At 38.2% G+C, this 23,267-nt stretch overlaps 1 protein-coding gene across 3 annotated transcripts in view; it reads left to right on the top strand.

Moving 5' to 3' along the window:
- The window catches only part of LOC116995795 (diacylglycerol kinase iota), a 197,765-nt gene that overhangs the window by 86,604 nt on the left and 87,894 nt on the right, over positions 1-23,267 (top strand). For 2 of the 3 annotated variants that reach the window (XM_033058769.1, XM_033058768.1), the window contains exons 3-10: positions 6,646-6,741; positions 8,648-8,722; positions 11,454-11,510; positions 12,114-12,179; positions 14,862-14,933; positions 15,220-15,336; positions 21,202-21,276; positions 22,467-22,562. In XM_033058769.1, the coding sequence (XP_032914660.1) occupies positions 8,705-8,722; positions 11,454-11,510; positions 12,114-12,179; positions 14,862-14,933; positions 15,220-15,336; positions 21,202-21,276; positions 22,467-22,562 (501 nt within the window). In that variant the 5' untranslated portion in view covers positions 6,646-6,741; positions 8,648-8,704. Of the gene's footprint in view, positions 1-6,645; positions 6,742-8,647; positions 8,723-11,453; positions 11,511-12,113; positions 12,180-14,861; positions 14,934-15,219; positions 15,337-20,804; positions 20,901-21,201; positions 21,277-22,466; positions 22,563-23,267 lie in introns of all 3 variants that reach the window. The other variant, XM_033058767.1, reaches the window with a different exon arrangement.

Below are 23,267 nucleotides of genomic sequence, written 5' to 3'. Positions count from 1 at the left end.
CTTTTCATACCAGGGCTGTACAGAATACAGTGTATGGAGTAGGTGTTTTAATAACCAGAGGGGAGTGCTGGGGATGCCTTACCAAAAAGTAATTGACTTAAGTGGCTGCCCCTGTGATATGTTTATGCATGACCCTTTCTCCCACCTGCCTTCATTTTAGACATCACTCCCAAATGTTAAATAATTAAGTAAGTAATTCTAGCCCAGATTCTCAAGTGAGTACAGACTGAGCCACCCAATACCCTGCCTGTGTACCTTTGTGGATCCAGGTCTTTGTGTATTTTTCTTTTGCCATTTTCTACAAAGGATTATAACCATAAGGTTGTACACAAAGTCCTCCTGTAATTTTCTTTTATCTGCTGCCTTCTAGCTCTTACTTTCTGTGGTGCCTACAAAACTATTGAAAGCCACTAGAACAGCAGAGTGTTGAACATTCCCCATTTTTTTTTTCCATAGTGCATTTTTTTCTGTTAATGCCCATTTCTTTCATTTTCCCATGACATCGAGACTTTGAATCTTTCCCCCACATCTGAAGAGGCATTTGAAGGTATTCAGCTTCCATTCTCAGAGGTCAATGTGAAAACTTGACTGATCCATGCTTTGTTCTCTGTGAATGCACAACTGGAGCTCTCTAGGTACAAGCTGAGTGTTTTTTAGAGGCGAAATATTGTAACTTACACTGCAAATTACGTGCATAAAAGATAAAGCCAGAAATCTTTTAGATCTTAACAAGATCAGAAAACTATGTGTCAGGGTAGAAGTTGAAAAATGGCACTTGGCAATATGCGGAAGCAGGCTTAGGTCAGGAGGATTGTACAAGGCACTACCTGATTTGCTGCCACTGAATAGGGCAGAGAACATGGTGACCAAGGATGTGGAAAATGTCAATTGCTCAGTTGCCTTTTTTTTTTTTTAACCTCCAGTTTTGCTGGTGAGAGCTGCCTTCAGCAGTCCCAGGTCACTGCTACCAGGGTCTGAAAGAAGGAAAACTAACTTTTGTAGAGGAGGATCAGATTAGGGAATGCTCAGACTGAACGTACAGAAGTCCATGGGACCTGATGAGTTGCACATAAAGGTGCTGAGGGAGCTGGCTGATATCACTCTCTAGGACAGTCTGTTGTCTTTGAATGGTCATGATGGTCAGAGGGTGTTCCTGAGGACTACAACAAAACAAATGTTAATTCTACCTTCAAGAAGGATAAGGAGGATCCAGGAAACTCCAGGCTAATCAGTCTTACCCTGATTTCTTGGAAGGCTATGGAGCAAATCCTTCTGGAAGTAATTTCCAAAAATATTATTAATGAGAAGTGACTGTGAGTATTCAGCATTGATTTATGGAGGTCTGATCATGCCTGACCAACCTAACAGATTAAATGGCTTGGTAGATGAGGGGAAAGCAATGGCCATTGTGTTGACTTTTGCAAGGCTTTTGACACCATCTTCTACAACATCCTTGTAGATAAACTGATTGGGGTATGGGCTAGACAAATCGACATGAAGTGACTATATCAGTGAGGTATTTAAAATCAGTGACTGTGACTTTGAAATGAGTCTGTTACATTATATTCTGTGCCTTTTTGGCACTAGTCAGTAATTCTGTCAGCTTACTTTCATGGACAATAAGTGTTTGGAAGTGCCTAATGAGCTTGGATAATTAGCATATGTTTTAAAACAGTAGGGCATGATACATTTTACATATGCTAAAACATTTCCCTCATTCTAGATTAATTTATTTCTTTTCCCCATGAATGGTTTGGCTCCTGTATCATAACTTCCTAAAAGCTATACTATTACACTGAAGAATGGACTTCCCTTCCATTAGAGGGTTTTCACGGCTAAGTTTTGTAATTGTTGTTGAAAAGAGTTGAAAAGAGATGTATGTTTTTATATGCTCTCATGACAAAAGGAGAATCCCAGGGTATTCCATTAGTCACATAAGAACATGAAGAGATAATAGGAATTCTAATTCAAGTTAAGTAGTGATGAGTGCATATTTAAAAATTGCTGAAATTTTGTGTTCAGTTGACACTTGAAGTGCTCTGTTCTGGATCAGTAGTGCTACTTTACTGCTTCTTTTTCATGAAGGTTTAAGATCTGATATTCTTTCCAGAGAGATCTAAAGAGAAAAGAGATCTGTCATATTTCAAAATGGTGGCTATATCTTTGTATTTTTCAAAGAGGTGTAGAGGATGCAGTGATTTTGCAGAAGGTGCCCATCTAGAAAACATGTATTTTTTCATGTTGCTGAAGTGCAGCTGTTATCAGCAACTGTTATCAGGAATATCTCATATTCTCTATGAGAACATAGGGAATCATCATCTCAGCTGATAGTATCTGAACATTGCTGCTCCGTGAAGACAAATGTTGTTATTTGGCTTCTGTATAGAGGTGATCTCTCAGCTGAAGATTATGGGGATCTCAAAAGGCAATTGATGCAGAAATATTGGTAAGCATGGAGGGTGAAAGGAGAAATGTATCCCTATGCTGTTTTATTTTGTTCTAGGTCCATGTATTACATTTGCAATAATTAAAGAATACGTGAAAAATATTCCCAAATTAAAATGTGCTAAAATGGAATTAAAACTGAGAATACATATCAACAGAAAAATATTTGATGCATTGCTCCTGTTTGCAACATGAGTATTGCGAACTCTGAAATTTCAGAGTTAAAGCTGAAACATAATCCAAACATGACAAAGATATTTGGAAAAGAGGCATCCAAATAAATTTGTTTCTGCTCAGTAGTCATCTCATAAAGCAAAGGGCCAAAAGTAATAATTTTTGCTTACAAATATATTGAAGTTCAGATTGTTTACCACTAATTTTACACTAATCATAAGTATCACCCACATGCATGTTCGCAAGAAGATTTTCCTCTCTTGCTGGAGTGCTAACAAAGGGAAAATTTTTTTACCGACTTATTATAGAGATTTTTCTTAAATAATTTTTTGCAGAAGGTCAGTCATAGAGAGAGTGGGGAAGAATTCCGTTCCTCCTGCTACAATTGGAGTTACAATTCTTTTGAATTAGAAATTTGGGCTGACTGATTTATTTTTTTGTCTCCATAAGTGCAGCTGCTTGACATGGCAAATTAAAACAGTCAGGTTTATCTTCATTGCTTTTGAAACCATGATTGCAGTCTGAAGAACAGTGAGGTATGGAGATAGTGGTGGGTGTTAGAAAAATGCTAACTCTTGCTCTGTCATTTTCTATGCTGGAGCACTTGAAAAAATCTAGCTGAATTGGTGAAATGTGCACAGCAAGTCATGAACACATGCATGTAATTACATGGCTCCCAAACTTCTGGTCCTTGAATTCTTATTTCTCTTCCACTTCAGGGGGGGTTGTGTGTGGTATTTGTTTTGTAGGCAAGGAATGTTTGCTATACTGAAATTATTTTGTTTGCTATTAAGGTGGTAATGGATCAGGGCAATCAAAGGGGAGGTCTACATCTGGGGGAGCATATTGAGATCGTGTGTCCTCTGTGAGCCAGGCTGCCAGGAAAGCACTGCTGCCTCCGCTTCACTGAGCAGGGGCTCTCTTTCTTCCCAGGACACTGAATTCACACACTTGTGAAGGCTGGGAAGCTGGAGAGGAGAGAGATTTCAAAGTTTTCTTTATTAGGTCATAGTTATTGCTATTTTATCTGCAATGGTGGACAGTATCCATTTTCCACGTAGCAACTCAGAGCAAAATGTGTCAGCCCAAAAGCATGATTTGACAGGTCAGCTGAGGTGCCCTGACACTGAGCTGGCATCAAAAGCGTCAGTCCCACTGAAGCCATCTTTAACCCACCACTCGTTGTGTCAGATCCAACAGTTATGTGGTCACAGGGTGAGTCATTTTGTCTAGCTGATTTGGTAGATTAGATAGCTAGTTTTTTCCTTCAGCTGAACTGAGTTTATACGTAGCTTTACAGCCACAGATTCAACATGAGGAAAATGGCAAGAGCATGAGACTGGCGTCTATGTCTTCAGGGACGGAAAGAAAATAGCTGCTCTGGCTATTCCTTTAGAAACCATTAAATTCTAAAGCCAACGTAAAGACATCAAGTACAAAATAAACTGACAAACTTCTTATGGGGAAAAAAAGGCTGTGTCAAAATATACAAGTGATCACAGGACCTTTATTGTGGTTTAACTTTGTGTTTAACAGGATATCCTAGAGGTGTTAGGAGCTTATTCCAAGGACCTCTGTCAGCCTCTGTGTTGGGAGGTGATGAGTGCCCTTTTGTCCAGCATGTTGTGTAATAGTGCATGTAAATTTTAGACTAGAAAATACTGTTTAGTTGAAGTAAAAATTTTTCATAGAAATATATTGATTTTTGTCAAAATTTTCTGTCTGAAGTGAATACAAAATTTTGGTTACAAAAGGTCACAGCACTTCCTTTGACTATATCATCTTGATTTTCATAAGTGGCAAGAGAATCTAATCATATAAATGACAGAGGCCTGAAAAATTTAAAACAGTGAAGTTCAAATAATTCCCTTTGATCTTATTGGGACAAATTAACTGGCAAGGAAAGATTTTTGAGAGAGGAAATTTCATCTTGGGCAGTCTCACCTCTTTGCTCTGATTCAAGATGAAAGATTTTTCAAAAGTCAATTTGCTGAAATTGAAATGGAGACTTTTCACACACAGTGCTGTGAAATTTTCTGTGGCAGTAGGAGTCTGGAGGAGTGCCACTCATACCAAACCAGGTTATTTACATTTTTATTATTTAGCTGTGTTAGAACTCTATAATAACATGAACTACAAAGGTCATCCTTTTATACTGCTAACTAATTTTATTTACATGGTGATGTAAAGCTAGACATGTAAATCTCTGATAAAATCTGGAACAATAGAGAACAAACAGCCTAAACTAGGTTATGGAAATAGGCCACTTTATCTTTAGAAATCCTGATGGCAAGTTATGTGGACCTGGTCCAAATGAAGGGGTGGTTAATCTATTTTTTAATATAATTTTTATTCCTTGTTAAAAATTCTATCCCAGGAGCTGTGTGCTTTCTTACTTAGTATTCAGAGTTGGTCTTACCTAAGAATCTCTAATAACCTACAAAATTTACCTCTGGGTTATAATGTTGAGTTTGCACTGTTTTGTCAGCAGAGAAGCTGCTCAGGTCAAGCACTCTTTAGTGAGCTCGTATCCTGATGCTGAAGGGAAAATAACTGCAACATAAAGACACACATGAGGGACAAAATTTACCATCTGAATAATTTACCCCTTAAGAAAAGCTTGAAGAATTTAAGATAGTGCAAGTTCTTAGAAATTATTTTGCATTGTGAAAGTGTTGACAATCCTCACCTAAACTATTGTACTCTAGGAATTGGAATATTTCTGATGAAATTAAAGGAGTAGACTATCCTTCAAAGAATTAAACATCTGAGACAGGTAGACCTCTCACCAGTGTTGGTCTTTTCCTCTTGTTTTACTGGAAGTGAACACCGTGATTGTGGTAGGCACCACGTGTAGTCTTTTACAGGTCCTGGCTGTTGTGGGTGCACTCCAAAAAAGCAAAGGATTTTCCTACTTCTGCTTTTCTGCTTTACCTAAGAAATCAGCATAACAAGAGAAGCTATCTCATTGCATCACTTTGAAACTGACAGTGGTATTTTAAATTAATTATTTTATCAAAGATGGCTATTTTGGAGCATCCTGCTGTCGGACGCCATCTGTTTGGCGAGCGTCATGATTTGTGACTTCTGCAGTGTGGGAACCAAATGTCTGACTGTCAAAGTGTTTTCTATCATGCTCTAATTCTGGCTGAACAGAATTCCTATTTATTCACTTTGCACAAGTGGTGTACAGTAGACTTTTAGGCTTTTTAGTCACACCAGAATCACAGGCCAGTGAAACCCATAGTCTATCTACAAGTTTCCCCGGAACATGAATTTGCACAGGATCAAGGTACAAATTTGGTCCAAGGGGGCTGCCGAGAAAAAGTTACATGTTAGCCTGTTGATCACTCCTAATTGCCAATGTGCTAGGTAGATTCTTTTTTTGAGAGCATTCTCAGATGAATGTGTTGCTCTTTCATGTATAAAGTCTAGTCTCTCCTGGCAGTGTAATGCATTGTTGAGGTGCTCACAAAGAGAGTGTTGACCCAGCTATTTCAAAGAAAGCATTTTCCCTTGTCTAGTTTATCCCATCATCCTAAAGCTATAGTCAGCATGTTGTTTTTAACTCCTGTGCTCAGTCCTCAAATTTTTGTTTTCTCCCATGGAAGTTCATTAGTTGTATTTTTGTTTTGTCTCTCTGGATTTTCTGTTTCTTTAAAATTCTATGTACATCCTATGCTTATGAAATCTCAATTCCCAGTTAAACTATACAGCATGTGGGAAAACATTAGCAAAGTTTAACTGAAGTGTGTCCAAAAATACTTTGGTTTCAATTGGTGATACATCACTGAATTGTCAGCATCTTTGAAGCTGGGATGGTCAGCCAGGGTAATGCTGTTATATGCCATGGTTTTGTGTTGTAGAAAACCAAGGCAACACCTGTAGTGTGTTAGCTGGTGTTTGTTTGGCTTTTTAAAAGTTTATTTTAGTTTTTTAAATTAGTTGAAAATCAGATTTTTTTCCCTATATACTCACATGGCTGAATTTCACAAAACAGATTAACAACTACTTATTTTTTCCCAGGAAAATGCTGTGAATGGAGAGCATCTATGGCTAGAAACAAATGTTTCTGGGGACCTCTGCTACCTAGGGGAGGAAAGCTGCCAAGTCAAATTTTCAGTGAGTTATTTTTTAATTTTTTTTTCTTTTTCTGAGGTAACAAGCCTGACTTCAGACTGATGCGGTGCTCAGTCCCTTGAGAGCTTGAATTGTTTGCCCGTGTTCCAGAACGAGAGCAAAAAGGGCAAAAGGCTGCTGGTAAAGACTTTATTGCTTCAGGAAAAAAGCTCAAACCAGTTTTGATTGACCCAGATTATTTACACAGTGAGAATGTATGTAATGAACCGCTTGACTAACATGGAAGGGGAAAAAGGGTAGAGTACTGAAATGTTTCAGGAATATTAAAAGACACTACTCTATTTTACATTAAAATACATGCAAATATATATCACTTGTTGCAACCTCTGAGAGGAGGGTCTGATAAAATTTCCGCAATTTTAATCACTGCAAGGGTTCGAACTGAATTTTCCAAACTCTTGAATGCACTCACCAGCAATGAGTGCACACATATTTGAGTGTTTACCTTCTCCTGTTTGGGAATTTTCAAGATTAGTTTTCTCCAATTGAAGCTTTTCTCCTGTCTGTGGAAATGTTTCACTGGACTGATCTCAGATCCCTGAGTATCTGTTCTTTGACTGTTCCACTTTCAGTCTATTTCAGGAGCTCCTGTGTTTTTGAAACAGTGCTCTAAGGGAGTATCCTAGCCCTTGGACTGAGAAGGTTAAAGGGAATTCCTTTTCTCTGGGATGTTTGTGGTTACCACCTGTGACTCTTCATGATGCTGTTTTTCTGCTTTTATTGACACCCTCCCCAGTGACTGCCCCACCCCCGAGAATTTTATTCAAATTGAAGCATTTTGATTCACTAATCACCCCCATCAAAAGCAACAAACTTGGTAAACACAGAGATAATAGCGATGAACTTACCAAATAATGAAACATGTGAAGGCTTAGTCTGTTACACAATGCCATGATTCTTCAGGTGAAACATTAGAACACCGTGTACATGTCAACATATACAGTTAGAGTGTATCTAGATAATTACAAGAATTAATAATATTATTATAATTATTCCATAATGTGAGCTGAAGCTATGTTCCCTGGTTTTTTTGATTTAAAATATGCTGAAAATTATAAATAAATAATTTATTAGAGATTTAAATGGACAAGAATAAATTGTATGCAAAAAATTTGAAGCAAAGAAATCTCTTACTTATACACTTACTATGTATTTATACATCTTCTGTCCCTCAAGTACAAGCCTGTAAGTTAAATTTCTATGAAAATTAAATTCATCTGGTTAATTAAATTGAATTTATGGAAGTAACGTAAGTAAATACATTCTCTCTTCTGGGTGTATACTCTTGGCTTTGATATGCCTTAGCTCAGGGGATTCAATGGAAATTATTTCAAAAACCCTACTGAAATTAATAAAACTAACTGTCATAACTGAGAATTTTGTCCCTGTTGTAACATTTCATAAGCTTTTAACAGCATTCTCTGAGAATTTTATCATTTTCTGCTAAGATGACCCAAATACCCAAGTATTTTTTCACAAATCAACATTCAGGTCCATCAAATTAATATTTTATGATAGGCATGAAATGACCTCAACTGATCTGAGTTCTCTGGTTTGCATGGGCAATTTTTCTCCTCTTAGCTCATCATCTTTGCAGGATGCTCACCTTTAGAGTGATGCTGTGCAGGGTTAACAACCTGATCTGCTACCCAAAGGGAGGCATTCACTTCTAGTTCGCAAGCTGGAGAGCTGTGGCTGCTGTTTTCACAAAGTTTGGGTTTTAACCAGAAGAGCTTCAGATCTTTTTCATTTACTTATTGATTTTGTACACAGCTGAGAGCACCAAAGGAGGAAAAAAACCCCAAGTATGTTGCATAGGGAGCTGACATTGTTTTCCTCCCGGGAATAGCTCACCTCCACACACACACATGTCCCTTTCCTGTTGCAGAAGTCAGCCCTGCGGAGGAAATGTGCTGCCTGCAAGATCGTGGTCCACAATACGTGCATGGAGCAGCTAGAGAAGGTGAGACATTGCCATCTTCTGGAGCCTGATGTAGCCAACATGCTTTTAGCTCTTTTAGTGAGATTTCAGCCTGGACAACACTCTATGCCAAATGACGTTTTCACAGCAGTTTTGACAATGTACTTGTGAACAAAACTTGGGTTAAAATTTCACCTTTTTTTTTTTTTTTAAAGTATATTTTTGAACCCTGTCAATGGTAAGAAAACACAGAGCCAACAAAATCCAAAACCAAACAAAGAAAAAAGCTACAGAATGCTTTCATACTTTAAATGTTTAAAAAATAAATTGCCTCTACTTCTAGATTAAAAATTGAAGCTAGAAAATGGAGTATCTGGTTATGTGCAAAATTGGCCTTTTACAATTCCCCAGCTAAAGCAGTATAATTCACTGTATGACAGCTATACTTATTATGAGCAGTGCAACACAAGATGCTAGTGTGAACTTTTCCCCCCTGTATTTACTAGACTATATTATTTTCTCTTCAAAACTTCTGAATTCAAGTTTTTGTCTATAAAATGGAAGACATCAAACCTGTCCTTTATTATTTCTGTGAGCATCTGTCCTGCTTCTCATTTCCTTCAAGGATCCTCCATCACACCCAAGCACCTACAGAATATCTATTACTAACTTCAATCTTCCCCTCAGAGATTTTTTTTCATTATACCTAATTAGGAATGTGCCAGAGAAATCCCCTCCCCACCCTTTTCATTCCTGGTGGGATATGTGCAAGGAAATATGTGTGGGAATTTCCTTATTGCTTTCATTAGAGCTTCATTTTCACTCCTATATGTTTAGCAGTGTTGTTCTTCATAAAAGAAGCTGATGCATAACAAATTTATAACAGCAACCCTATAAGGAAAAGGCTTTTTCCTTTCCAAGTATTTGGACTCATGTTGACAAATCCCACAGTGATTGCCATAATACCAAGTTGGAGAGGTACCATTTCCACCCCCAATGCTTTTATCCAGAGTGAAACTCACATTACCACATGCTTTCAGCACAAAATGTTACCAGTGAATTTTTCATGATTTCTTTCATTGCCAGCGGTGCTGACTTTCCATATTCCAGCAAGCTGGTGATATTGCCAGCCAGAGAAAATTTACAGAATTCACAGAATGACTAGGTTGGAAGAGACCTTCTAGATCATCGAGTCCAACCCATGCCCTAACACCTCGACTAAACCACGGCACCAATGCCACATCCAGGGATGGTGACTCCACCACCTCTCTGGGCAGACCATTCCAGTACTTTATCACTCTTTCCGTGAAAAACTTGTTCCTAATATCCAACTTGTATCTCCCCTGGCGTAGCTTAAGGCTGTGTCCTCTCATTCTGTCAGTGCTGCCTGGAGAAAGAGACCAACCCAATGACTACAATCACCTTTCAGGGAGCTGCAGAGAGTGATAAGGTCACCCCTGAGTCTCCTTTAGATACAACCCAGTTTCTCTATTGCTGTTTTGGAGACCATGAAATCCACCTCTTGGTAAAGGGCTGTTATAAAGTCTACAAAGTTTAAAACCAGTACATAAGTCTTCTGCTTGGCCCTCTCTGCAAAGACAGACATTTTAAGCAAAATAAAGATAAGCTGAATCTTTCCAGCCTGCCATGACTGAGCAATAAAACAACAAATTGCAATTCCGGGCGAAGAACAATGGAAGAAGACTGATATTACCTTTTATTTCTTTATATGTAGTAGGTATTTTGTTTACTTCTTTTTTTAGGTGTGTACCCTTAATTATTATTTTTTTTTTCTCCCTAGAGTTATCATTTTGAAGGCAAATATAAAATGAGGGAAGAACTTATTTATTTGAGGAGGGTTATATTTAAATTTGATCATTCTACATTTTTAACAAAAGCATAGCTGTGCATTGTCTTCAAATGTTTAATTCTTTGAAGGATAGTCAACTCAAACTTGAATTGATTTCATTTAGGGCATCCTTACTTTACATATCTTTTAGATTTTTTGCAGGCCTGTCTACACTCTTTTGCAAACCACCGCACTCTTACTTCAGTATCTTTTTTAGTGTCCACATCCCTCTATTCTTATTTCTATAGTTTTTCTTTTCTCAAAACTTTTTCTTTTTCCTCATAGGACTGCCTTCTTGTTTATTAAATACCTTTTTTTTTTTCTCTTCACCTTCCTCTAAATGCTTTTCACTTATGAGAGCTCCTGCTCTCCTCTTTGGAGTGGTAACACCACTGTATGAGGCAATACAGTGCTCCCCAAATGATTTGAGGTTAGGGAGGTGGATGCAATTATCCTTATCTAAGGAAGCGGTAGAAATCTGTGAGAATTTCCATGGTTCTTTATGTAAGTGGCAATTCCTCCACAGATTTTGTTTAGGAAGACATAAAGATAAGTTGTGCACAAAGGTCTTACAGAGTGATATTGCCAGCACCTGCTGACTTTTGAGACCTAAGCTGAAGTGTGCATTTGTTTGTAAATGATCTTCAGAAAAACGTAAGAGAAGGAAAAAGCAGTTTAAATATTTGAACTGAGTAGGCAACAATAACCTTAGTGAAGATGGCGGTAGAGGTCTAGCAAGGAGAATTAATATGGGATATGAAGAGAGATTTTTCTGACATATAGGTAAATTATGGTTTTTTTAACCTAGTGAAGCTAATATTTTAATAGATAATATATACTTTGGAAGTCAAGCTTAGATTAAAATATTAGAATAAGTTTTCTTTCAACTTGCTTTTAGTTCTAACGGTTTTATTTCAATGCCAGATTAATTTTCGCTGCAAACCGACTTTCAGAGAAGGAGGCTCCAGATCTCCAAGAGAAGTAAGTAATGGACAAATGATGATCACTTTTCATTTGACATGTGTGTTGATCCCCATGGTGTGCTGTTGCTGTCTTAGACAGAGAATTGGTTCCCAGTGAAACATGTTCCCCTCTCCAGAATAAATGTAAAATGACTTCTAGCTGAAGCACTCTATTGTTTGCACTGACAGAAACCATTTCACCTTTCTGTTGTCTTTTGCCTATTCATTCAGTTATTTTTTCTTTATTTTTGGTAGCGTTTTTTTTCTTCCTGGCCTTTGAGCTAGTATTTTCCTCTCCTTTCACTTATTCGCTCTTAATTTTTTTTCCCCTCTAGAAGTATCTCAAACATAAAATCAAGCATTTAAAAACCTGAATACTGAGGAAATAGTTCTGGCCTTATTTCAATGAGGCTGAAGAAAACACCACATTGTGCTTGTTCCCCCTACGCTTTTGGTGGCTTTGAGGTTTCCTGCAGTGCCTGCTGCACATTTTGCTCCAGGAATTACTGTTGGCTGAAGGGGCTTTTTCTTTGGTGTCTGTTAACAAATTGCACATAGATGGTACCATTGATTGCAAGGTGCCAGTGCTTCCTGTAACACATCTTTTTGTCATTGTTTGCAGAACTTTGTGCGGCATCACTGGGTGCACCGACGGAGGCAGGAGGGCAAATGTAAGCAGTGTGGAAAGGTAAGATTTCCAGCACAGCACAAGCACGACACAGGACTCTAGGGGAGTTCAGGGTAGCTGGTGGGTCCTTCTAGTCACTGAAATTTTTTCTGTCACAAACATTTGGCCTCTTTTAATAGCTAATGACAAGCCTGAAATGTTGATCATTACAGTCCTGATTCCCGCGTGGGAAGAGAAAGACAGCTGTATCTGCAGGAATGAGCACATCATTTGTCCTGGGAGGTTGTGGAATACTGGCTGCTGAAAATGAGGAGGAGGAAAGCTGTGACTCCTTTTAATTGCTAATATTATGTTCTTGCAGTGCTGTCCTCCATGCCAAAATTTTGATGGCCTGTTTTCCAGGCTCCTAAAAGACAGACTATTGCTTTCTTTCTGTCCCAACAGCCTCTTTGATTTGTGTGACTGCTTCATGTTTCCTCTGCTTCATGGATTGTAAAAGTTTATTTCTAAACAGGTATAAAAAGGGGAAAGAGGTACTTTAGCAACTGAAGGTCTTTCTTCCCTACTGTTATGAACCCCTGAAATATATTGAGAGATAGACAAAAATGAAATTAACAGGGATTGAATTTCCTTTCTCTAGCACTATATTATAGTTTGCTTCCCTCTTTACAACGAGTAAGAAAGTCCATGTCTCGTCTCCATGGCACAGAACTTCAGTCAGAGGAAAATGAGATTTGTATCTGGATACTCATGCAGATTGTCAGCTGCCAGCTTCAATAGGACATGCAATAAAAATGTGATGCCCTTTTATAGCAGGTACCATGGAAATGGTGTAGCAAGGCAGTTTGCACACAGCATTCTTAGGATATGACTTTACCATCCTTCTCTGCCTTCCTGGCCTGGATCTCCCCTACAGGCATTTGGAGTTGGTTTTGCAATGAGAGTACTTACTAGGTATCATATCAAAGCCTGTGCTGGGTATGTTCCCCTGGGCAGCCTTGGCTGATATTCTTATGCCCACATTGAATGGCAGACAAGACGTGCCCAGCCAGAAGTGTCTGGCCAACTTGTCTTTGTTAAGCCACTTCACTACTCTCTATTGCTAAACCTGAATATGCCAAATCACCATCATTATGAGGAGTGTACTCCTTGAATTTCTCTGAATATAAACTCTGAGGCATTAAGGGAAGGATTGAAACCAAACCCCAAAAATCTAGCCAGAGGTGACACAAGCCTTTTCAGGAGTCGGTCTTGGTGATGAAGTCCATGTGGCAAACTGGTTTGAGTACTTGCTGGGGATAGATGAAGCTCCAGGATGTACTTCTGCATTCTGGGCAGGCAGATAGAACCTCCTTGCCTTTTGAGCATCAATACAATTGTCCTTGACCAATCTGTTTAGACAGATTGTAGCTCAATCTCTTACTTAGGAAGAGCAAGGGATCTCATCATGCTATTTTTTGGTTGTTTATTTAATTCTCCTCCTTGGTGTGTGCTTGACTTTGTCATTTCACTGAGCACTAATAGGCTCATCTGTCCTGCAGGATAAGAAGGATTTCAATAACAGACACAGTGAGGCAATGAACCTGTTAGATGTTACTGAATCAGTTTATAACTTTATTTTTTGCATTGAGTCTTGATCATTGTCCAGCGTGTAGGAGCTTGAGGTATTACTCAGCTTGTTGAAATGAAAACTGGCTTGCAAATTCATCACTTGGTAATGAGATTGAATTGGGAAATTCTGGGAGGTAATAGGCTACTGACACAGGTAGAGAGGATTGATGGGACATTGTGAATAAAGGATCCAACCATCTGCAAATCTGAACTCTAAGTAGTAAAGGCAGCTGTGACAAACTGTTCACTGAAATTGTGGACTTTCCATCTCTCCAGACATCCACCCAAATAAATTTTTTTCTCTGACTAAAATAAACTTTAACTCAGCTCAAAATTGCAGACTGTATCTTAGTATTTGTTGCCTGTGTTAGAGGCAGAAGAATATCTATGACCCAATTATCTTTTCCAGTAAAGTCATATTGCATTCTATAGAAAGAAGTACCTCTCTAGGAGAATAAAGCTGCATTTTCTGGTTGGGGTGGGCTTTTCTATCTTTAGAATTGTAAAGAAATATTTTATTTTAATTTTGTGATCTGCATCAGACCATACTGGTTTTTTTGGAACTTACTGGAAAGATTTTAATCGGAGTCAGTTCAATAAAACAATAAACTTTATTACTTAATTTCCCTGTCAGAACATTCCCAGAGAGACATTGTAGTTAATTTTGTTCAGTCAATTAAAAAAAAAAAAATCTTGCTTATATTTACAATAAACAAGGCTACAATGACAGAACACTTTGTTCAATAGAAAATCTGAAATTTTCAGGACTGTAGACTCCATTAAAAAATAAAATAGGCATTTCTTCTCTATTTCTTTCATTATTTTTAATAGGAAAAAAATTTAAGAAACAGCATAAAGTTTTGCAGAAATCTTTTTAAAATAATTGTGTGAATATACCCCAGTGGAAGAACCTTCTCTGTTACCTCCTGTAATTGTTTTATCCCTCAAAGATCTTCTTGCCTTCTTGCATCTGGTTGGTATATAATTTCTTATAGTATATAAGAATATATAAATTATATACTATATATATTATAATACATATTATATATATATTTTATATATAAATTATATATTATATAATTTCTTATAGTCAAGACAAATTTAATCCTTTTTCCCCCCTGGTTATTATAGGGCTTTCAGCAGAAATTCTCCTTCCATAGTAAAGAGATTGTGGCCATCAGTTGTTCCTGGTGCAAACTGGCGGTAAGTGGAAAATACTTCAGGAGACTGCGGGGAGTAATTGTGGGGTTTTTTTGGTGTGTTGGTTGGGTGCCTTTTATTTTTATTTTTATTTTTTTTTTCTAAGAAGGAATGGCTTAGGAAGATAATCTTTACTAGCATGTCCTGAAACTCCATGCTTTGAAGGACTTGAAGATGGTGGAGTTGGGAATATTGCTCCAGTTTTTGTACCATCACAGTCTTCTTCTCCAGGCTTCCCATTTGTCTTTCTTGTCCTCTTTCTTGACTCTACTCTTTCCCTCTCTTCCAGTTTCATAACAAAGTCACCTGTTTCATGCTGCATCACATCGAGGAGCCATGTTCCCTGGGGGCTCATGCTGCTGTCATTGTGCCTCCCACCTGGATCATTAAGGTGAAGAAACCTCAGGTAACTGCATGCTGATGTCTGTTTCTGAAGCGGTCTGGCTGTGCAGGGCCGGTCTGGCTGTGCAGGGCCAGCCTGGCTTCTCTGCTTGGTCCTCCTTCACCAAGGCATGCTTGTTCAACTCTGTCTCTATCCCTGAAACCCAGCATACATCCATGGTTGTTATGAGCCTGTATCCTCTTTCCCCTCCATTAAGTCCTTTGGTAAATGTCCCCGTTTGCGATGATTAGCAATAAACATGACTGAGCTAATTCAGCTCAGAGCTGTTCCTGTAGCTGTGAGTTCAGCAAGCATACTGCAAGACATCCCCTGTGAGGTAGGCAGTCAAGCATGTTCCATTAAATAGAGCTGAGCAAATACAGGGAAAAATGTCACAAACATTGACTTGAAGTGGAGTAAGAATTGGCTGTGCCTGGACTGGCATCCCTCTGAATTTGCTTGTAGTGGACATGGAAAGAATCAGGTCCTGCACAGTTGGCAGCAAACCCACATTTTCACTGAGTTATACATAACAGGCTCAGACGTCAAAGCTTTTGTGATGGATGTGATGGGTCTTGGAGAGGGTAATTTACTGCTGAACACAACAGGGAGAAAAGATATCCTAAAGAGAGCTGGCCAAAAATTAAAAGGGGGTTCACACCATGCAAGAATATATTTTTCTTTGAAAGTCTGTTTTTACTCAAGTTGAACTGAAAGAAACAAACAGTGAACATATCAGGGAGTCAGAAATGCTGGTTAAATTTTTATTTCAGAGTAACATTCTTTATTTCAGTCCATTCTTGGGAAGTTACCTGGTCTTTTTGACTCTGCCTCCTGGTACTCAAGAAGAAGCTCAGAAGTTCAGGCTGTAGCAAAGGCACTAATACAAAAGTAGTCCATGAAACCAAAAAAAGGCCTGAGGCCTAAATTTTGATGCTGTCTTTAGTTCCAGTTTAGGGATGCGACAGATTTGGGCATGAGTAGGAAGCTGGTAAAGACAAGGGGCAGAGGGAAGGGGAAATATATGGATAGAGTAACCAAAAAGTCAACCAAAGAGGTCTCTATCTATCTTTAGGTCAAGAAAGAGCAGAGCAAGACACCTAGCCACCTCCAGTCTGACAAAAAGAGGTTTTTTGCCATTTGTAGATTTTCCTCGTGCTCTTCTTTCTCTGCTTTACTCAGACTCCTCCAGAGAAATACTTTTTCTCTTTTGTTGAGGAATGTTTGAGTTCTTGGCAGGGACTTAATATCCTTGGCTAATTTTCAGCAACTGTGTGGCGTTTGACAGATGTATACATGTTTGACCTTACTAAAAGAAGCTTTTATTCAACCCTTTTAATTTTAATTTAATTTAATTTTCAGTAAAAGAGGAAAAAACCCCCCCAAAAAATCCCAAACAAAGAAATAAAATAAAAAAAACCCCTCATATATAATTTTCTTTTGACTTGGCTTTTGCCCAAAGCAGAGTACCTTCCTTATAATATTTGCAGAGAATTTGCTGTCTTATCCATTTTTTTAAAACTTCAAATTAAAAATTAAATCCAATCCAGGTAATTATAATTTATGGAAAAAATATCTTTCAAATAAAGGCTTAAAATATTAAACTAAAAGAAAATATTATGTTAGTTTTGTGTGCCTGAGCCATGAGCGCAGAGAAAGGACTTCATTATTATCTTGCTATCACATCTCTAGTCCTTGAAATTCATGGTCAGTAGCATGCAAAACCTTACTTTGAGTAGATAAAGCATTAAATAGATCAAAATTGTATTTAACACAGACAATGGGTGCATTTCCATGAAGCTTCCTAATAGCACCCATTGGAGTTATGGGAAATATGTCCTTATTATTTAGAAAATAGTGATGCATCTTTTGGATGTGCTTTCAGTTTTTTGGCAGAAGTCTTGTTTTCTTATTTATTGTTTTCTTAGGAAATATTTTCCCTCTTCTGCTGTTTCTGGCCAGCTCTGCTTCTATGTATTATGACCCTCTTCACCTTATAGAAATATTCGGCAAACACTATGAAATTTTCACATCACTTGATCCAGAGAGTTCAAACACAATATTTACAAATTGTTGTAATTTCACATTAAAAAAATGAATGTGTAACCAACAATCTGTTTTTCACATATTCCACAGTCAGAATAAATATGGCTAGAAGATTATGGGTATAAAATATTTCCTCAGCTCTAATTAACTACTTACATTGGTCACAGACAACTCCTGAACTGAATTCCCTGCTCATATAAAATTGATTTTAGTGGTGCCTGCATCCTGTTTGTTTGTGGTTTCTTTTAAGTAAATAAGATGGCATTTTGTAGCAAAACCTTGCCCTGTTTTATGATTTTTTTATTTCTTGATTGCCACAAAAATGGTTTACCATGCTTATTTTGTACAACGTGGGTGACCACCTTTCAAATATTAGGCTTGCACAAAGACTGCACTCTGTATCTCGTTACCAACAGTGTTGTGCTAGTGAAGCATCATGGTGTAATTGGTTAAGAACAAATTTATGCTGACAACCTATGGTCTAAATGGGGAACTTTTCCTTCTTGTAAGCAACTGATTGCAAGATGAAGAATATTCAGAATGGTTCAAACAGTTTTGGAATTGGTGGTAGCCCTGTGTGTAATAACATCTTTACATGAATGGAAAACTTCCAATACCCCTTCCATGTTATCTGTAATGTGAGCCACTTCTGTAACTTTTCTACTGATTTCCAGCATTTCTGTATTGTTAGCAGTGCTTTGATTTCAGCTCTGTTTTCCTGGACTTCAAAGAAATTCCATCTCCTAGTTTGTGAAGTAGGTCACCCTTGTTGACTGGTGGTACTTTGTTATAGGTGAGGTTTGGCAGCCAAAGTGGTGTTAGCTCTGGCGATGGACTTGCTTGTGTTGTGGGAGAAAAGTAGATGATAAGGAGGATCTGAGTTATGGATTTACTTTTACTTTGTCTTCTGTTTGAGAAGACAAATGCAGTAAACCATAAAATTCCAAGGTTTTTCTGTTCAAGGTGAATAAACTTCTCCTCTGAGGACTGTGAGCTAGTTCTAGTTCTGTTTCTGGCTTATTTCTTTATTTCCTCAATCGCTGAGTGCAACTGACTTGTCCAATAGTGGTCAGTGAACAACCAGAACATGGTCAAAACTGACCTTCCTTTATGATGCTGTTCATCGTTCAAACAATTTTAAAATCAGTGTGCTAAAAGCCTTTGAAAACTCGGGATGACATGTTGTAAAGGAAAAGGTTGAAAGGTTTCATTGGATTTGTCTGAGGTAGCCCGTGGCCTTCACACCATCCAACAGCATCCAAGAAGGACTCCAATTCTTCTGTTTATCTATCTAACCTTTCTGAGAGTTATACTGACCATTCAATAATGTGAAAAATCTCTTTTTGAAGATGGACAAACTGACATCCACAAAGGAGAGGGTTTCCTCTCTAGAGGCAAGTTAGGATTTACCTATGGTGCCCATTTAAAGGTATGCTTTGCTATCAGGCTCCTTGCTGAATGACATTATATGTTTACGAAATACTCATTACCTTGCTCTGTGAACAAGGTATTATGTATCCATTTATTCACTTGAGTGTGCAAAGACTGCTGATACTCTTTGGCTGTTACTTTTCTGCATGTTTGCAAAAAAATCCCTGAGTGTGTTTAAGCAGCTTTTTGCGGTTCATCTGCTACGGACAGGTGGTTGCAATTACTGTAGCAAAGCTTTAGGTTCTGTTAAACATGCCTACTATAGGTGTAGGCATGTTTAAAAAGATTTAAAAAAAGAGGTGAAATAACATTGTTGAGATGCAGCATTTAGTGCCTTTTTGAGTATGGGAATGAAAATGGTTATAATTATAAATGGAGGCTTAGCCTTAAACTGTTTCTTTAATATAGCTTTATGCAATTTCCCACACCACTGTTAGGTACATTACAGTGGAATTTAATAACAACTACATTTAAACATTCTTTAAATTATTCTTTTATAATTAGTCGAGGTTTTACTGAACTGTCTTTACCCTTGGTATGCTTGTGAGCTTTCAGCACACTGCTAACAAGAGTGTGGATAGACAAGATCTCCTCTCTCTCAACTCTGTTTTTGCCCCAATCCAGGGAGAATCCTTCAGAGAATGCCTGAGGAACTGGGCCTCCATGGGAGGCGGCCCTTCTGCTGGTATCAAGACTTTTGCCTGCAGTCAATATGACTACTGAAGTAGGGCAATGCACGACCATGCAGATGGGATTGCTGATGCACTTGGTACCAGTGCAGTCATTATGGTTTATCATGCTTTCAGGATCCCTTTGTGTCAGAGCAGGGAAGAATACAAACGCTTCTTTAGGTGGTTTCTCATACTGTGGTGTAAAAGGACAAACTCCTGAAACTGTTCTACAGAGCTGTCTTGTCTTCTGTATTTTCAGTAAGCAATAAGGCATGACTATTTCCTTCTCCAGGAATGCTGAGAGCTTGGGACCTTGTGCTCCATGGCAGTCTTCTCTTGGTCTATTGTGATAGAGAACAATGCCTTTAGGTATTTCAGCTAGATAGCCCTTAGTTTTTCTTCTCAGGTATGTGGAAGCATTAACTTGTGTTTCTGGTGTGTCACACTCAAGTCCTGAAATTCCAATAGGAGTTGATGTGTACTAAACAAAACAGTAGCTATTCCTGTTAATGCTGGATAGTGAGCAGGATTAAGAACAAATATAACTTTTTACAGATTTTATGATCTCTGCTTGTTGACTTTCATTAGTGGCACACTTCTGATGTACCACTAGGTCAGGACAGAAATGAACTTTCAGATGAGCTGAGTGAGTCTTGCTTTCTCTCTCATATCCAAGAAAAAAAAAAGAACTTTCTTCTCATTCTTCATGCTACTTTATTTCCTGGTGATGGCTAGACTAGAAGTTGAAATACTGCAAAAACATTTGGACTATTTCCCAAAAGACAAAATTTCAATTATGGAAAGCTTTATTAGGGTTTCCTGCAGGTATAACTTCAATTAGTGAATTAAAATACATTAAAAATATAATAAAATGCCCCTCTTTTGGACTGTTCTTATCACACCAGAACACCTTTTTGCTCAGTAACACTGAGCAGACTGTCTTCTGCCTGGAGAATGACCTTGACATAAGTTCTATTTTAATAGGTTCTGCAAAAATACAAGCACTTGTACATTTTTTTTTCCTATGTAGTTAAGTGATATTGTCATTTAAAAACACAAAAAATCACCCATGGACACCTTCTTTACTTAAATCCTTAAAAATTAACAATTCAGTTTGTTCCTTAGCAGATGATTACACAACTTCTTGGTAGGCTGGAACTGACTCTACAGTGCAGCATCATATGCCATGGTGGCCTGTGTTATGTTGAGTCATAGTGGTTGCCAGAGCTAAAACTTGTTGCTTTCTTTCATTTAAAAGGAAAAAAAAAAAGCAAGCAAACAAACAAACAAAAAAACATGAAAAATATCTTATTTATCATGTTTTTTTATTACATCTTTATGCAGGTGGTCTCCATACCAGGAGACGAGCCTGATTGGGCAGGAGACTGGAGCCCCGAAGGGGAAACGGGCGTCTCCTACCCCTATTGGGAGGGTTGGCAGGTACAACATGTGGTGTTATGTGAGTCTATGGGAGCATCTGATCTTTTTTCCCCCCTCACAGCGTGGGAAAGTTTCCAGTTCCAAAGCACCAGTCTGGTCTCAGTGTGTGGCTTTCTCCATAAACGGTGGTGTGGAAGTGTAAAGCATGCAGCGCATGTAATTTAAATCTCGAGCATGTGCCAGATACTCTTATCATTCTCCGAGTGGACATGCATGGAAGAGCTTCATAAAGGGACTCTGTCTGGGCCTGTCTTCTAAATTTTGTTTTGCTTTTCATGTATTCTTTTTTCTTTGGATGTAGAACTCCTTAAAGACTTCAACAAGGCGAAAGAAGAGAACGTCCTTTAAAAGAAAAGCCAGCAAAAGAGGAAATGAAGTAGGTAGTCAAGTGCTTTGGAAATCATACTCCTTTTGTTTAAATTTCTAAACACAGACTTAAAAGTTTTTAGGCTTTTTTTAACCTTTTTTTTTTTTTTCTCTGAAGCGTTTAATGTATTTTTCCCTTGGGAAATTCCATTATATTGAATTTGTTGTTAGGAGAGATAAAACTTGTATGAAAAGTTTTATTTCCTGAGTTGATTTTTTTCAAGAAACAACATATCAGACTATTGGAGAAACAGCACCCTAATGAAAGAGTGTTCCCTTGGGATGTAAGAGATTCAGCTCACACTCTTTCTTTCCACTAAGCAAAACAGGGGTGTGAAACCTGGGTTATGACACCCATGGTGAGAGCCCTGATGCAAGGCTGTGGTCCAGATGCGATCCATTTTAGGATGTCTTCTTCAGGGGATCTATATTAAAATTGGACCATAGAAAGAAAACACAGACTATTGATCTATTGGTTTGATTTAACATGTGTCTTATAGAAGACCTTGCTTCCAGATCCTTCCTAGGGGGTTAATTACATAGACAAACAGCCTCATGGGAGAGGTGGAGCCTGTATGTCCTGGACTTTCTGTTTTAAGTCCTTTCCTGCATGGTGGGAGAGTTGCAGACCAGAAAGTGGAATCTGTGTCTGTTAGAGCCCAGGACAGTGCTCTCATTAGTGATCTCGTGGGTGATCTGCCGGGGCTAGGGAATAGGGAGGCAAATAGTTTTCTCATTGATGTGCCATGTTGTATTTGTGGCATTTGTTCAAAGGTGAGAAGGCTGCAAGGCCAAGAATTTGAGAGCAGATTATCTGCAAAGAAGTGCTTATGCAGCTTGTCTATTAGATTGAATTAATGGAATAAATAACTTATCTCATTCTATTTTCCTTTAGAAAAACTGTTTGTATTAGAGATAACACTGTATCTGATACATTATTGGTGTTGTGTGAATAATTGCAGGGAATAGGGTCAAAAATAATCTTGAAAGAATTTTGAGACAATTGTGTGCTACCCTGAAATGGTATTTTCCACCTCTTATTTTATTTTGTTTTCTCAGCTGGATAAATTACTTTCAGCAGGGTACACATTGACATGGCTGTACTGTTTCCAGTACAAGAGGTACTGGAAACTGGAACTAGATTGGGTGTTCTGGGTTTGCTAACTTGTACTAAAGCTGTTTCTTGCTTCTGTTTTTCAGGATAACAAGGGCCGGCCTTTTGTGATAAAGCCTATCTCCTCTCCACTCATGAAGCCACTGCTGGTTTTTGTCAATCCAAAAAGTGGAGGGAATCAGGTAAGAGTACCAGCTGGGTCTGGACTGCAAAAGTTAAGTTTAACTGCAAAGTTTCTGCAAATGACACTATTTCTTGGCCAGTCAGATAGAAACGACTCTATGCCTGAAGAAGCCTGAAGACCTTGCTCAGAAGAGGTCCCTTCTGTGGAATAGCCTTTCTACTTCACTAGGTTTGGATGACTGGAGAGGATATTTGAGTGGTTGTATTCCCATCTTCAGATTCTTGAAAGGAATCGAAAAGTTTGGAGGTTTTCAGATTTCACCTTTCCACTGAAAATTTAGGTTTCCACTGAAGTTTTAGAATTACCTTTATCTAAAAAGTGGTTTAACTTTGCTAGGAAAGCCTGCTGAAATTAAAGGCTGCTGAAATTACTGAATGTGAAATGACATATTCCTATGGCATCTAAAACAAATCATTATTTGTCTTGAAACTGTTAAGACCTGATTCAAAACACAAGAAAAAAACTGGTTCTTCTCAGTCTGTAGTTCAGTGAAAAACTTCTTGCAATAGGATGTTGTGGATGCTAAACATTTATACAGGCTGGAGGAGATGTTTGGAAGTGAAAACTGCGAAATCCTGTACCTCCCTCTGCTTCGAGCATTCTATGAACTGCACACAGCTGAGACTGGAAGAATACTTATGGCAAAAATCACAGTTATTTTCTCTTTTCTTATACCTTTACCCAGGTATTAGGATTGCTATTC

This window comes from Catharus ustulatus, chromosome 4 (genome assembly GCF_009819885.2).
Source record: "Catharus ustulatus isolate bCatUst1 chromosome 4, bCatUst1.pri.v2, whole genome shotgun sequence".
NCBI lineage: Eukaryota > Metazoa > Chordata > Aves > Passeriformes > Turdidae > Catharus > Catharus ustulatus.
This window is presented reverse-complemented; position numbering and strand designations above follow the sequence as displayed.